At 44.7% G+C, this 17250-nt stretch overlaps 1 protein-coding gene across 2 annotated transcripts in view; it reads left to right on the top strand.

Moving 5' to 3' along the window:
- Positions 1-17250, top strand: part of MAPKAP1 (MAPK associated protein 1) — a 107607-nt gene that overhangs the window by 32306 nt on the left and 58051 nt on the right. For both annotated transcript variants that reach the window (XM_082492784.1, XM_082492783.1), the window contains exon 5: positions 14440-14612. In XM_082492784.1, the coding sequence (XP_082348910.1) occupies positions 14440-14612 (173 nt within the window). The remainder of the gene's footprint in view (positions 1-14439; positions 14613-17250) is intronic.

The raw sequence follows: 17250 nt of genomic DNA, 5'->3' as shown, positions 1-17250 counted from the left end.
CCATATCACTGGTTTTTGCTGATTTTGCTGAAGGATCGGGTCCTCGGTGATTTGGTTGGGTTGTTTATGGCAATCGTGTGTCTGTGTTCGCGTTCCACGTGAATTAAGTTGGATAGAGAGATAGTTGGTTGTCCCTTTGTATGGGCATTTGGTTACTTTCATAAATTTTATGTAGCACCTTTTCTTTCCCTGAGACGTTGCTGTTGTTGTCTAGGTGTTCTTATTTTGGGGTTGGAGGTAAGGGAGAACTTGAAAATGACTTTTAAATGAAAGAACTTTCTATTATATTTATCTGTCTAGAGGCAATAAATCTGTTTCAGCAGATTAAATACTGACTTCTTTATAAAACCCTGTTTTCTCAAACCTCTTATCAGCAGCACTTGGCAGTAATCACACCTAAGGAAACTTATAATTTTCCTCAAGGAGGTGACACTGACAGAATTAAAAATGAAGGAGCCCCCTGAAAAGCCAGTTCATTACAAATTAACAGTGGTCCTAGCAAAGCAGTGGGCTAAGGCGTGTCAAATAGCGATATGGATAAAGAAACCCAGCATTTTAAACTGTCAGAGCTCGGAGCATAGCTAGCCTCAGAACAAATTAATCACATATTGTCAACGCAAAGTTGCATCAAATTAACACATCGGATTCCAGCATATTAATGTGAGAATGCTTTCACCTGATTATTACTGCAAACCATTGCCACTCTCTGACTGCAAAGATATAATTAAATTGCTAAATAGAAAGTGCATATAATATCTCCGCATGCATTTAGGATGCATGAGCTGAAAAGATCACATCCTGGGAAGTGACAGTTTCTATTTGTAGGAAAACTTTACTTTTTTTTCCTCTCTCTTATTTACTTGGGAGTACCAGAGTATGAAATTAGAAAAGTTAGTAATGTCGTTTGCACTCCGTACAACTTAGGTGAAACACGGGTTTAATTTTACTGATTTGCTGTGCTGCATGTGAGTACGTAATTATCTTCGCTCTTCTCCGTGCTTTCTTGGGCGCGAGGAGAGGGGAGAAGAGACACTTTGAGTTTTGAAAGAAGAGTACGAAAAAGCGGATCTTAATACCTTACGAAAGATTGTTGATTACTCTTAGGTTGCTGGTGGAGCTGTTTAAAATTAAACTGCGCTTAAAATTGTTTGAGATCAGATAGTGTTTAAATTGGATGCAGCGTTATTACGTGTGCGGTGTCTGTTGACGTGTCTTTGCCTGTGAATCTGACACTTGCAGAAATGTGTGTCGGGGTTGTGCGTTGGCCACAAAGCGCCCAGCTTAGTTAATCCGCTGATGGACAGAAGGCAGTGCTGTAGCAAAAGCAAATGTACTCTTTAATTATTCTTTGTAGAATACTTTCAGTAGTACCATAACAGCAATTGGCTGAGTTTCCAGCTCCGTGCCCTGTACCCTTTCGCGTCCCACCGGGTGCGGAGCGATGCTCTGCCCCTCCGCGCAGCCTTCCTGCGTTGATGCCTCCTCCTTCAGTTCTTACATGAACCGGTTTCACAAAGATTGTGTTTCGGCTTGATTGTAAGTGCCTTTTGTAAAATGCAGTTCTCGACAAAGGTCCCTTTTCCCTCAGCCCTTTGCGAAGGGGCACACTCCCCTCTGAGGGGGTGTGGGCCCTGGAGACGCGTGGAAGTTTGTGAAGCGTGCGAATGAGAGAGTGGCGTGCTGTGTTTGGTAAGGGTGGGTGTCAGACGCTAAAGTCTTCCTGTAACCATGAAAAGAAAAAACCTCCTGCTGGAAGTGGTGAAAGCGGTGCTGTAAGGCGCTGGAATGGTTGCGGAGCTCTGGCGGGGCCGTGTCCCGCAGCCGCGTCTGCGCGGATGGCGGCGTGCCGCCCCTCCGGCTCCCTCTCAGCGGCACGCAGGCACCACAGAGGAAAGCTTGAAGTACCTTCTGCATCTTTTAAAGGCCGTCTGTCAGTAACTGTTTCTCTAAGCCCTGAACGCCCTTCCGGGAGGTTGAGCCCCAACTGGGCGGTGGTCGCCTCACCGGGTGGTGTCCTTGATGGAGGAGGGACAAGTGGAAGGTGCGCGTTCGGTGGAAGGCGCAGGCCTTCGGGTTTGTGGGAGAAGTCCTAATTCTGCTCGAATATGTTAATTTCAACAAATGCCGTGAAGTGAAGAGCGTTGTGAGTACGACCGGCAGCTCATTAAGCGGTGCCGGCCCTGCCCGGAGCCGGTAGAGGCGCAGGGAGTTTGGCGGGAGCGCTTCCCAAACATCCCAACTCCTCCTCTCAGCGTGAAATCTTACTTTCACGGAACACTGAAAAGGAGGAAAAACAGCCACTGCGATGAAACATACGGGAAAATTTTAATGAATGGCCAGTTGGGTCACGCATTTAAATAAAGTGCGTTTTTTAGGCCGTGGTCATTTAAAGCAAGCTTAATTAGGATTAAAGAATTTTAAAGTAGTTTTTATGATGCACTTGTTAATCTTTTGGCTGAATCATATTGCATTTTATTCTGTCTAATTGATTTTTAGCAATTTACTAACGTCATTATCTTTCCCTTAATTACAGATCAAACCAAATGAAAAACGTATTCACAAGTTAAGGTTCTTAACAGCCAAAGAAACATGGATGTGTTTTATTAGCAAATGTTTGTCATGTCTGCGATTTGCAGGAAGATTGGATGTGTGCATTTAACAGACGTGTTTATTGTGAGAAAAATTTCTGTGGGAGATAAGTATTTTTTTCAATTTCTCCGAGGATAGTCTTTCAGAGCATGCCTTTACTCTGACCTTTGTACTTGAAAAATAATTTTAAAACATTGACACTAATTGCGGAGTAAAGACTCTTTTATGGGTCTGTTTAAGCACCATAATATCGCTAACCAAAGAATTCTGGGTTTGTAGTTAAACATTAAGTATAAATGGACTGGTAATTGTCTTATTCTTGTTTCTATTATAAATTTAGATTTTATAATAATATTATTTATTTATTTAAGGTTCTATTAAATATTCCCCACTCAGAATTTGTAAAGGCGATATGATGGTCTGGGGTTTTCCATGTAAGATTCCTTTATTTGCCTATCTGAAATGAATAGGAAAAAAAATTCTCATTAGCTTCTTAATGCTAGTAAAGCTTTCGTTTAAGATGAGGAAAATTGATTTACTAACAAAAAGAGTTTCTCGGCTCTCGGCGGAGATTGAATTTATTGTGCCTTCGGCTGATCGGGACTAAGTCCTGGGGAAAAAAAACACTTTATGTCAGAAATCTGTGAAGCCCTCTGACTGTGCCTTGCATTTCGGGGGGTGTTGGGGGTTCGGTGGTGTCGTCTGCAGGAGAAGAGGTTTTGATCCTGCACCAATCACTCCGTGCTTGGACTCGCCCGTCACGGCGCCCTCACGTGCAGCATTTTAAGGGCAAAAGCTTCGTACGGGTGAATTTTTGAATAGTCTTTTTAAAGGTCCCGCCCAAACGAGAGGCGGCTGTCGCAGCTGTGTAGGGGAGACCCCTTCTTAAACTGGGACTTTGTGGTGGATGAGAAGATGGTGTCCCGGCACCTGCTGGCTTTTGGGGACAGAGGCGCAGTGGTAGAGTCAAGAAGTCAGTGTTACTACTCCCGGGCTTCTTTCCCCAATATTGTGGTCATCGGAACGCTGATAGAGATTCCCTACCACATAGGGAATGCGTTTGTTTGTTTGTTTAAGTAATTGATGTAAATGGCTTTTGGCTCAGAGTGACCCCGAGCGAGAGCCCGGCCCCGGCGGGATGGGGGCTGTGCCCGTACCTCCTGTCGTGCGCCACCGACGCTTTTGGAAGGAGCGCTCTCAAAGAGGAATGGAGCGTTAGTGCTGAATGAAAGTAGTTAGGAGGAGGAAGAAAGGTCTTTTCCGTGGCCAGACAAAACGTAAAGAAAATTTATGGAGATACGGTAGAATTACCAGAGAGATTTTAGCCATGCTGAAGTTGTTAGGCCAGTCTTCTGAAAAGCTGCTGAAAAGTATCATGAGGTTATCAGCTCCGGGGAAAGCCGGAGTCCAGGTTTTTTCTCAACTCAAAGTCTGCGTCATTCATGTTGTTTCAGAATGTATATTATATGCTGTGCAAAATACATTTATAAAAGTAACTTTGTGGGCACAATAATACAGAAAACTACTTAATTAGAAAAATAACGTAGAATTTCAGTGCACATTTATATCTAATGTAAATACTATTTTCCAAAAGAAGTGGTATAAAATTCTCACAGCCGGTCAATTCTTTCTGCGGTCATTCTGCCAGTAAAAAGAGAGACAAGTCAGCCACAGGAAAGCTGCTAGGTTGCTCTCCATACTGTTAATCAGAACTTCCGATTTCTTGAAGGGATGAATGCGAGGTCTGAACTCGTGTTGCAGGTTTGAGGAATTTTTAAATTCTTTTTTTAATTGCTAGGAAAGGGTAGAATTAAGTCTCCTGTGTGGCGATTCTTTATTCGATCCGCTAAGATCATTTTTTGCAGCTGCCGCGCTCTTGGTTGCCCTCTCGGTACTGGGAAGGCAGCGCGTCCCCGCCGTGCTGCTCGCGGGACGTGCCCAACCCCAACCCCAACCCCAACCCCAACCCCAACCCCAACCCCAACCCCAACCCCAACCCCAACCCCAACCCCGGCTGCGGCCGCCCTGCCCGGGGACACTGCCCGCGCACCTCAGCAGTGGGTCCGGCAGCGTTGAACGCAATTTGGCCATCGCCCCCAGTGTCGCAGGATCGCCCTCTTTCTTCAACTCTGAAGAGAAACCATCAAAGTGAAGGAGACGGCCGCGACATCCATCGCTGAAGAGGTTTTAGTATGATCTGGGAATTGGATTCTGTTCTTGTTGCAGGAAGAGCAAATAGTTTCATTTAACAGAGCGCTGAGGCATTTATTCTCTTGTTAACCAACTTTTGCAGTACCAAAACTTTGACCGTATTGCCGGAAGCGCAGTTGCTTAAATTTAGTTTGATTAAATGAATATACCTCACTGACAACGAATATAGCCAAGTCAAATTCTACGCAATTTTTCTTGGTGTAAGTCAGCCCTGGGTTCGTTTACCACAGATCTTTTTCTCCAGGCTGCGATTTTAATCCCGTGACTTTTTGCTCATAGTAACAAAGCCGGGGGGAGCGAGGCGCGGGTCAGCATCCTGCGTCGCGAGCGGCTCCACGGTTCTTGCCGCGGTCGGTGCTGCGGGCAGAGCGTCGCGCCGGGGGCACGGCGGATCCCACGGTGGCCCGAGTGCCGTCCCCGTCCAGGCGGGGCGTGACGTGACGTGGTCTTTGGGCGCTGCCGAGTAATGCAAATACCTTCCCGAGTATAAGGGACCTGGGGTCTAAGGGGAAGTCTGGAGAGTGATGCTGAGAAAGGAATCGCCTGGGAGAGGACATAGCCCCGTCCGCCCGGGCAGCCTGACCGCTGCTGCATCGTTTGCCGTCTCTCTGGTGGTTTTTAAATTGAGGGGGAAAAAGCTGTTGGGATGGTGTCACTGAACACCGCAGAACGCATTTCCGTATAAAAACCTTCCTCGATAGGAAATTCCAGTTAATAATAATTTGGCAAAAAACCTGTAGTAAAACTTGAACGTATTAACTATTAAGAGTTTAATTTGAGCTCTGGGGGAAATGATCTATCTAGATAGGCACAGTAAAAATGATGAGATTTCAGGCAGGTTTTACAGATGATTTTCTCTTTCTTTTTAAGAATAATTGAGTCATTTTAATGATAAGCCTTGCTTGGCTTCTTCGAATGGACTGCATGTAATTAGTTGTAGCTTCAACTTTGAAATGTTTTGACAGAAAATGTATCATTTCGCTGGTAAATTTTTTCTAGCATCTGCCTTTAATATTTGTTCATTTTCTGCAACACACAACTTCGCTACTTCAGGTCGAATTCCAGATACAGCTCTGCTTCCTTTGTTACCTGGATCGCTTCCTTCAGGATGAGGGAGAATAATTGCGCGGAACATCTTTCCCAAGCAGCTGGAGTCACATTCCAGCTGAGTGCAGCACCTGCGAGGAGGTGGCGGTGCCGGGGCGGCGCGGTGCCCTGCCAGCGGGGCGGCGCGGTGACGCCGCAGCGCCCGGGCTCGTCCGTGCAGCGCTCCCGCCCTTCTGTGAGCTTCAGATGGCAATAATGCCAGTGAATGCAAAGTGTCTGGTTTAGACTAATTAGAGGGATGATTTGTGAAACGCTGGCTATTTATTTAATTAATCACCAGCGCAAAGCTATAAAACCCATATTTTAAAAATCCCTGTTAGTTTGCCATGTGGTTAATAGATTGTGGCGCATTAAAAAGTGACACGGTGATGTATTAAAAATGTTCCACCTAAGGTTGGCTAATGTCCTCGAGGAACTTAAGCTGTCTGCTTTTCGCAACAGAAGCATAGGATTAGAGGCTGATCTGTTTAAGGATTGAATATTTCTGAAAACATTTATCTTTCGTATAGCATCTGTTCCTGAAAATACATCGCCGCGTATTTCTTAACGTACAAATAATGTTTATGGTGTAGTTTTAATTATAAGTTTTTGTCGCGTTTTGTTATTGCAAAGAATAACTCTATTCCTCTGTATTAAATTGTAATGTTTATTACTAAGTAAAAAATAAATAATTCTTCTAAAGTAGGCCATTCCTTGCCTTCGCTGCATGGGAACCGAGTACAGTCCCGTGTAATGAATGCATTTCTGCTGCAGCTACGGCGATTCTGTTTTGATAAATCTGAACGTGTGTTTTCATCCTCCGGCAGAGCTGTTGGAACCGAGCGGATGAGGGTTTCATAGCCGCGGTGAGCCGGGAAACGCAGCCCCCGGGCGACGGGCAGCGGCGGGTGCGTGTCCGGGGGAGGCGGGAGGTGTTCCCCCCGGGGCGAAAGATGGACTGGGTCTGTCTGTCCTAAAACCGGCACCTCTGGGGAAGCGAACGAGGCCCGGGCAGCGCAGGGCACGGGCTCGGGGCTTCTCCCTCCCTCCCTCCCAAGTAAGATTTGTCAGAAAAAGGTAGTGACAAGAAATCATATTGATAGCACATTAAGAAAAACAGTTTTTAATTTAAAGTGAGTTGTGTACATGAACGCGTGTTAATGCGATTGAAATATGCCATTGCGAGAATTACGTGTCTTACTCTTTGCGCAGGACTTGCATAGTTTTATTAATTGCCGGAGCGAATGCCAAGAAAGAGCAGGCAGTAATTTGGGATACTTGATTATGTGGTTATATTTGTAAATCATAGTTTTGAGGTGCGTATAAAAATTTGTTCAGGTGGAAGCGTGGAAGGAAACTGTCCAGCTCTGGAGGTTATGTTTCTCAGCTGTGTGTTGTATAATTAACTGGTACATTAGGAGGGGGGCTGGAATAAAACATGAGCACATTAATGCAGCCCGGAGCTGATGTTGTAGCGATCATTGCGATGCAGATAACGCATTTCTCATAACTGCTGCTGCCTACCGGAGCCTTTGAAACATCTGGACCTTTAATTGAAAAATAGCGTGGTGCTGTACAACGCAGACACGCTAAGTGAAGTCAACAATTTAGAATAAAAAATAATAGTGTGTTATTTACCTTGTAGTTAAATATTCATACTTTGTTATGCTTTGCGTAACAGGAAATTACTGGGTTAAATTTTTATGAATAGTGACAGTGCGAATAAGATAAATTAAGTATTTAAGGACGTTAATGGGATTTTACATTGTGATCTGCTAACTCTGCAGCTCGGGCTGGGGTGATGCGAAGGAGAACCCCCTCCTCAGAAAGGAACACCTCTGAAGCCTCCTTGGCCGGCGCGCCGAAGGCAGCCCGCGCTCCTGCGCCGCTGCGGGGCCGGGCGTCCCACTGGCCTCACTGGTGGGGTTTTGCACGAATGACTTAAGAATAACGGAAGCAGTCGTATGGCCGTAGGAATGAAAAATACCAATGCTGCCTTAACCACCTGATGCAGTAAATATCCTCCCTGTTTTGCCACGCGAGGGTACAGCGTGGTGCGTTGGAGAATAAAAGGGGCGGAACTGCCCCGGATTTTCACACGGACGCTGAGACGTAGCGTCACGCCGCTGAATATGACCGTAACAGGCAGCTGGACAGGCCACTTCTCCAGATCCGTTATAATACTCTGCAAATAAAGAGAACAGACTACGCTATAAATATTTAACCATCGTAGTACGAGAGATGCTGTCCTGCTCCCCGCACAGGGTCTGCCCGTTGCAGCTACGTGTTCCGCTGGTGGGTAGCGTGGGGCTCGGCAGCCGAGCCTGGCCAGCGTCCTCGGCGTCCTGCGGCGCTGCCAGTGGGTTCGCGCTGAGCCATATGCCGACGGGGCCATTGTATTGCGCTGCAGCCTGAGGGTTTCTGCCACGTGCTTACTGAAAGCTTTTAAGATACTTGATCGCCTAAACTTGAATTACCATATCTTTTTTGAGGGGTCATTTTTGAAGGGTCATTTTTGAGATGACCCTTCTTTTTCTACTTAGCCCCTCAAAAGCTGTTTTGCTAATGAGTGAATGCGACTGGTTTATTCCCACTTATTTTGGATGACAAAATAATTTCTCTAATTTTTTTTTTTTTTTAAGTCAAGAGCTTAGAAAACGATGCTTTTTGATGGTCGTCTTATAAAAATGTTGTCCTTCATATTGCCATCAACATCTGTGCTCTGATCTGTTAGAACTTTTGTTTGTGTTAATATATTTCAATTTTTCCCCTTCATGTATTTTCTATATGTTGTTTAAATACCTACGTGAGTAAGTTCTGTTCAGGAGGCGATTGCTGGGTCGCATAGTATATTAAATAACTTGTCACCTAAACCAAAAACCATTTCACTGAGCTTAAAAGAGAGAAGACATTTTACATTTGGAAGAGGATAAGCATTTGTTTCCATTCTCTGAAATGTTTAGCATTGTTTGCTGGGAGGTGAGTCAATGACTTAAATTAATTATAATTACTGAAGAGACATATACTGATTGAGCAAATAAAGTAGTAAGCTCATTCGTGCCAAGGCCATCTAATTAAATGCTAACTTTGGGTAAGCTAGATGTGCATGAAAGATTAATTTTAAGAGGTTTTTATGACTCCCACTAAATAACGGTTCAGTAAAATCTTTGCATTATATCATTAGAACATCTAATCTTAAAGTGATATAACATTTAGTCACAGAACTCTATCGTACAGGAAGATGCAGTAAATTATTATTGTTGAAAATTAATCACTTTTCTCTGAGAAATGTTTATGGACTTTGTTTTAATTTTCTGCTGTGGTGTGCAGCGAGGCAGGTCAGAAGTGGGAAGGATACAGCGTACGCGTTTTTCTCAGTGACTGGCTCATTAGCTCCCCATTACGCGGGTACGTCAGGGCCGCGCTTAGGGGTGAGCTGTCCCGGGGGCGGACACACTGCACCAAACTCCCCACGTCCTGTGGCGGAATACGGCGGCCCCCCAGTAGTCTGTCCAAGATATACACCGTCTGGTACGGGAGGGAGGGATATATTTTCTCATGGGCTTTGATTAAGAGTTGATTTTAAATCGTAGACGTATTGTGTTGAAAGAATGTATAGAGTTTAAATATGTTGGGGTTTTTTTTTATTTAACACACTCTGTTTATATTTAAAGCATATTAATTTTATTACAGAATATTATTTAATGATACAGATACTTCTAAAATTACATGTAGCCCGTAAAAGGTCATCCTACATGCAGTTGTCCTGCTTTGAGGTAGAATAGAATCAGTTTTCTGTTCAGTAACTTCACTTTTTAGCTAATTTTTAGTTTAGTTTTGCCATCATAGTTGTAGTAACCAGTATTTATATAATTAAACAGCACTGCTCACAAATACAATCCTAGAAAATCCATGAAAATTCATCGTTTGAGTTTCCTGTCACATCCTTCACTCATACTCCTGTGTCTACAAGTACCAGCAACATATGTATGTGCTGGTGGTGCTACTGATGTTCTTGTAATGAGCCCGACTACTGTTGCGTATCACCAAATATTACTGTACTGTTTTGCGGCTGTCGTTATTTTAGACAACACGAGAGTCATGGATTCACAGGAGCAGTAGTCTTAAATACCGAGTGATTCTTTCAGAAGAAATTCGTTTATTAGTGGGAATAATGTTCCTAAGCTTAGCTGCCGCTTATTATCCAAGTGCATGAGTATACGTTGATCTGCTTAATTTAAATTATAAAAACCAGAAAGCAGAAGTTTGCGAGTTCAGCAGACCGCACTTTTCAGCAACGTCAAATAATGGGCATAAGTCTGTGCAGCTCTTCAGTAGCAGCAGAACAGAATAGCTGTGATGTGCCGAAGGACTGCGATGTGCCAACCACCGAGAACGCCGATGACAGTGGTAGAGAAAACAGAAACATAAAGGAATTCAGTGGTTTGTTTATGTGCACACCACATTAGCAGTAATTTGGGAAATAGCATCCCTGCTTTTTCACCTCTTCAGGCCCGTCACGCTGCACAGCACCGTGTCTCCTCCGGTGAATTGCAGATGATGAAACGTCATCTTTGCTTTGAGCGAGATGAAAATGCAATAGAAATAGCAAAGGGAAATTTTCATGAGCTCAGGCGGTAGGAGAGCACTAGGTAGCCTTAAGAGGATCCATTAATAAAAATACCAAGAAAAGTTTCTATGATTTATCGTATGTTTTCTGTGTATCCAGTTACTCCTCACTTCCTTAAAGGATTGGTGGAATATAACATTTCTAACAATAAAGGCTTAATGGAATCAGATTTGTGATTTCCTAGAAAATTAACGAGATATTTTGTCAATTTTATTCCAGACTTCATTTGTCAGAATATACAGTGTCCAGTGACAAGCTAAAAGAATTTTTTGACAAATTAACTATGCCACAGGTGACAGATCAGGAAAATGTTAATTTAACAGCCCCTTTATGCTTCCCAGATTTATTGGAGGCTATTAAGGAAACTCCAAATGGCGAGGCCCCTGGCCCTGAATAGATTTTCCATTGAATTTTATACAGAATCTATTAATAAAGTTCGATGCTGCCTTTTTGAATATAGGTAATTGTACTTTATCTTCTGGGTCTCCTCAGCACGGATAGTTGGAATACAATTTTTAGTTGGGAGAAAAAAGTCATTATGCTTCCAGCAGTGTCTGTGATCGGGTTCCGAATGATTCCTCCTGCAGAAGTGGCTGCACGCACCCCGTAAAACCCGCGAGTGGTGGCTGCCCAGTGCAGCGGGGTTAGGGCTGGGGCTCGGCCACCGGGACTGGTGGTTGGATCCCTTTTGTTCCGTCCCGCCACCTGCAAACCCTCACCTAACGAGCTGCGCACAGGTCGGTAATTGAGCTCTCTGGGAATGCCTACCCAATTAATATTTTGCAGGACCGGACTAAGGATATGGATTCGTTCCGTCCTGTCGACAGGTACCTGACGGTTTGGATTTCTAACGCCGGTTCAGAACTGGTATCGTCAATTTGCAATAAACACCGGGGAGATCTCCTCCCGACCCCTCGACGTGGCCGTTGATCAGTCTGAGCCTCCACCCGCGTGCGTACGGGCCACGCTGATGTTTCCTACCTAACGTGGCCCTGAAAGTTCTCATTACTAATAGAAAGGCTAATCGGCTTCCAAATCTCAGGTGTCAGCCTCTCTAATACCTTGCGGCAATCGGTTTTACGGCACTTTTCATTAATAAAAATATTTCGCTCACTTTTTTAGAGCTCCCGAGTGCAACAGGGATGCTTGTGCGCCGTTTCCCAGTGCTGCTGCGGTTGGTACTGCTCCCCTCGCTCACAGAGCCGCCGGAATCCCCATCCGGGTACGAATTACCCCGGGTTTAAGTCACCGGTCATCTTGATGTTCAAGGGGAGTGTCTGTGCGTAAGAGAACAAGGACACCGGTAATGGAGGGAGTTTGGACAAGCAAGACAGCAAAAATAACCTGGAGGAGGTAGAGGAGACTTAGAGATGGGGAAGAACAAAGAAAAGGTTATTTGGAAAACAACGAACACCAAGCGACAGCGCAGGGCAAAGAGGAGAGAGAAGCACCGTGAAAGGTGGTGCACGGGAAGTTGCCACCCTCTTCGTGACAGTGGGAAGGTCGGGGTCCCCAGGGTGCGTTTGGTTTATAAATGCATGCGTTTATTGGATTATGAGCTCATAGAACCGTCTGTACTTGTAGCAGTGGCTAATGGAATAATCGGGCCTTTTTGGTGATTAGTTACAGTTGTGGGCGCGTTTGGCCCTTCCCTGGTTTGTGCGGTCTCCAGCGGTGGTAACCTTGGCCTCGGCTCTCACATCTGGTTGTCAGTTCTTCTTGGATTTTCCATTGTCAGGACTGAGCATTACTTATGATTCTGCCATCCTTGGATTTAAATATGTAACTAACTTGGCGTGCCAAGGCGGCACATTAATTTCCGTGATAACTGCTATTTGCTCATTCAAATGCAAATGTGGTTGAAACAAGAGGTCTCCGGTTGGGGCCGGTGTCTGCAGTGGCGGCCGTGGCGCGAGCGATGCTGGCGGCCTCCCGCAGCCCCGCTGGTGTTTGCGCCTGGGCAGGACAGGGATGGACTTGGAGACGGGCGATCCATTACCTGACACCAGCTTAATGCCCCTTAAAAATATCTCCTGTAAGTAGGAAAGCAAGAGGAGAAAGAAGAAAACAAAAAAAAAACCCTTATTTTTTTTTAGCACTTGTAGTTCTCTTGCGTTACTGATTTCCGTGGGGAGGTGAGGTCGTGGATGCGGGTGGGATCGCGGAGAATCCGGCACACCGGCTCACGGGCTCACCCAAGGGCTTATCCGAACAGGGTGATGGAACGTCCCATATTCTGTTACAAATACAACATTTCCTTTTAACGGAGTAAAAACAACTCCTTCTCACCTTAAAAACATGGGAAGAGGAGGGATCTCCACTACAAAAATGCTTTCTTAAAAAACAATTTCATTATATTTGGATGGATTTTCATAATACTTTTAGCCATGCTAGTGTGAATAACTTTAATCTTTAAATTCCTATTATTATCCCTAATTTTATAATCACACTGAAGGATCAAATGGTTTTTAACAATAAATTGAAATTAACACATGGCATTTAACTCCCTACTTTATACTCTCATCATAGATTTATAGTATTGAATACTTTATTCTGTTACTTAGAATTCCGAATGATTAATTCGAATCACACTTCCTTCTCTCAAGGCCCGGACACGTACAGAGGCGGATAGAGATGTATGGTTACGTCGGGGGTGCTCTGGAAGAGGGGATCGGGATGTGCAGCCTTTTGTCTGTTTAAAAGATTACTGGTTTAAGAATGCAGTCCTGTCCGCAGTAGATAAACGTTTTCTCTCTTGTAATGCAAACTTTATAGATCTTTATGTTGCTATGTATTTTATGTTTTATTTAATTGTTAATCTCCACAGTGCCAAATAGATTTTTTTAAATACAGTAAGTTCCAATAAAACCCGATATTAGTTCATCCTTCTTGGTTGTCTTCAAATAGTTGAAAATAGTTCAATGGCTGGGTTGTACGTGCGACTTCGTTCTTCTCTCGGCAAGCCAAGGTCAAGCCTCAGGTTTGATTTTAAACATCATCTTAACCTCCGCAGATGATCGACGTTCATTTTTGCCACCGTCGCGCGCTCCGGCTGTGGTTTGCTGTCCCCTGGCGCAGCAGCCGGCGGCGCCTGTCCCGCGGTGACCTGAGCGGTGGCCTCAGCGACTGTCTCTGGGTCGTTGGCACCTGTAGGTTTGGGTCCCGCTGATTCCCGTGCGTAGGGCACTGCCCGCTGCGGAAGGCTCATCCTTCCCCTCCATTCCTCTCCCCTCCCACCCGTGCCGAGAGTTCCCCACCGTCACCACACTGCGCGCGGCTGCGCTCCTCGGGCTGCGTCGGGGACGGCGGGAGAGGAGTCAGGCTAAAGCCGGAGGGGAACGAGAGCCCGGAGAAGAAAGTAGCGCTGGCGACCCTGGCGTGCTCCGGAGCTGGAGTAAGCGGCGACGGGACGGGCTGCGCTGGGAGCGCCGCGGCAGACGCCTGTGCGCGGGTGGCAGCGGGGCAGAGCTGGCGCGGGGACGGGGCGCGTGGGACCGTCGTCCCGCACCGCGGGAAAGGGCCGCAGGAGAAAGCAGAAATGTCGAAACCAGAGGGTAACGCTTGTGTTAAATGCCGACGGAAGAATGGGTTTGAATTTTTCAGTAGGCTTGTCAGCTCTCCTCCCCCCGCCCTTCTTATACTTGGCTGTTGTGATCCTGCGAGAACGTGGGATCTTACGGTGAAGCTCAGACTTTTTATGGAAATCTGTGAAATCGTTGCCAAATATTTCGTATCGTTTTTACAGCTAGATTAAACAGCAGTAAAAGAATTGGAATTTAAATGTTCAAGCTTCTTCCAGTTTTAAGTCGTAGCAGTGTATTTTAATCTTTCTGCTGAAAAGAATTCCATCTGTACCAGATTTTGTATTCGCTCTGTCATACTTTTTCTTTTCTACATTCTAATGAAATATATTTTCTCGACAGGGTCATGTTGGTACAACGGCAACCAAAAAAATTGATGTCTACCTCCCCCTGCACACAAGCCAAGACAAACTGCAGCCCATGACAGTTGTGACGATAGCAAATGCCAAGGTGCATGACCTGATTGGACTAATATGCTGGCAATATACAAGTGAGGGACGGGAACCCAAACTGAAGTAATGTTCTTTCTTTACTACCTCTTGATCGCTAATTTTCTCCTCTGCAGCCTTTTTGCATAATGAAGTGGATTTCCATGTCAATGTTTCTATAGATAAATCTTAGAGAAACCACCTACACGCTTATCAGTGTTCCCTTTTGAGCAGTACACGTGCGTCTACGGCCATTTCCCCTGCAATTAAACTACCGGGTACTGTATAACGATAAGCATATGAAACCACAGATCTGTAAATGAATCATAATTTCAAAACGCTCTATGTAAAAATAATATAAATCTTACCTCTTTTGATGTCGCGGAGACATTGTTTATTTTATGTCCCATCTATTTTTTGGTAGTCTTCTCAGTGACTGAGATGACACGGATGGGAAATAAAATCCAGAACCCATCTGTAATTCCCTCTCTTGTTCCGAGAGAAGGTTCCCAGATTCTGACTCTTTTCTCTGCACGGTACCGATTCCTCCGACGGAGTCGCAGGGAGAGGAATCGCTGCACGGGGTGGCCGTGTGTCTTGGAAGCCCCGTTAGGCTTCTCCTGAGCCCGGGGAACAGACTGTAGCCGTAGTGAGTGCGCCTGAAAACAAATCAGAATTCTGTCACAGAACTTCAGTGTTATCGCTTACTTGATTTCTGCTGTCACTTTGCTGACATAATGACTTTAATTCATTATACATGTGTTAAAATATTTCTGTTTTTCTAAGAATTGGCAGGTGTAGAGGCTAAAGGTGCTTTTCTTTCCAGGTTATCATCCTGGAGATAGCACTAAAATAAAGATATGCAAATATGGATCCTGAAAACAAAATAAATACCCGTTTTCTTCGAAATTGTGAATGAAATTGCATTCTTTAATTCAAAAACTTCTGTCATGCAGTATTTTATAATTTCTACAAGACTTTGACCTCTCTCCCATTGGCTCTTTGCTGTAAAGAGCAGCATCTGTGTTCTCCTCAGAAATTTCAGCTCCCGTTAATCAGTGGGTTTTTCAGTGTCAACCCCTGCTCACGTCTGCGACGGGAAGGAGTTCTGCCGGTAGGATTTCTGTGACTAACTAGCGGAGAGGAGTTGCTGTGCTGGAGAGCTGCTGGTGTTTGGTCAGAGCCGTTACTGTGTCATGGGAGGTGACATAAGGTCTACGGATCGGGTACTTCAGAGCCACTCATCCGAGCAACTTTGGTTTTAAAACAGCTCCGTAAAATACTTCCCTTTTTGCTGGGTCGCAGAACATAAAATAAGAACTTAAAACAGTTTATTACGGAGTTGTTAGTACCAGATACTAGCGGGTGACTTTTCTGGTGCAAAGAAGGTTAATGGTTTTGTTTGGTTTTTTTCTATAGGAGCCAATTTTCCCGTTTTTGTTGTTCCTGGAATATTTGATGAATGGTGGGCATTTTGTACTGAATTTTACGGTTTGCTCTTTCAGCGTTTTTCCGAAGTGTTTGAGGACTCCGAAGCCTTCTCTGCCGATGGGGCAGGGAGGCGCGGGGGCTCGGGACCTGCCCTGCTTTGGGACCAGTTGGTTTCTGTTTAGTAGGTACAGGACAGCCCAGAAACACAGCCCCTCTTGAGAACGGTTCCACGGATATTGTTGCCTTGGATATAGGGCTTCCCTTAGCTCTTCTCAACAAACATATGAGATGTTGCAGAGGTTAAGTGCTTCAGTTTGATTTGTCTTTTTTTTTTTTACACTGGAGAAGAAATATAAAATTATTTGCAGATGGTGCCATTTCATTTGCGGTTTTTAATTTCTGTTTGTGATATCGTAAGCTCAAAGAAGTGTCCTTTGTTTGATTAGCTTATTTTTTAATGAGTAAGACAAGCTTTGGACACGCGTATATTTTTCAGGAGCACAGCACACCTCAAATGGAGCAGTGCCCGTGAGTAGAGGCATTCCATGAACCACCACTGCCCACGGCAAAACTCAGCAGTGGGAGGAAATGAATTTCACTGTCTGTCTTGAAGGATGAGATGTTATGATGTGTCAAAGAGTGATCACGACCAAGGAGGCTGTCTAATGTAATCAAATCTCCGGACAGAACTAATACAATAACTAACGGAGGCGTGAGTTCCCGAGAACAGCCAAACAGCAGCAATCGAGACTCCGGGTACAGGTGCTCAGGACGGGGCAGAGCCTCAAGATTACAAGAAATCTGTTTTCTTGTGTAGTTCTTCATTATTTCTCATGTCTCCATCGTCTTTTTTTTTTTTTTTAAGCAGTGCCGCCTGCCTGTCCTGTAGAAGGACTGATTTAACTGCAGACTAATTCCCATCATTTCCAAATAAGGAAAGGTGTCACAGCCTACATTTGCTATTTGTGCCTGATTTAGTCAGTTTAGAGCATGAAAAAAGAAAAAATCGGTATCATTGTGACGCTGCACTAAAATACATATAGAGAATGCTTCAGATCTGATATACGGTGTATGCAGAATGACAAATATACCTACCAGTAACACAATTTGAGAATAATGAGGAGGTTGTAGACCTTGTAATTAAGAGAAACAACCCCTCTGCCTTTAGGAAGAGAATATATTACTGCCTAATTCTTTTTCCTAAAAGGTAGATGCAGGAGTCTGAAATGAGTGAGTACTAGCTGACAGCTTTGAGAACGTTTTGTATTCAGCGAGGCTGCCTTTTTGTATTATA

The sequence above is a fragment of the Vanellus vanellus genome (genome assembly GCF_965231255.1).
Source record: "Vanellus vanellus genome assembly, chromosome: 18".
Lineage (NCBI taxonomy): Eukaryota > Metazoa > Chordata > Aves > Charadriiformes > Charadriidae > Vanellus > Vanellus vanellus.
This window is presented reverse-complemented; position numbering and strand designations above follow the sequence as displayed.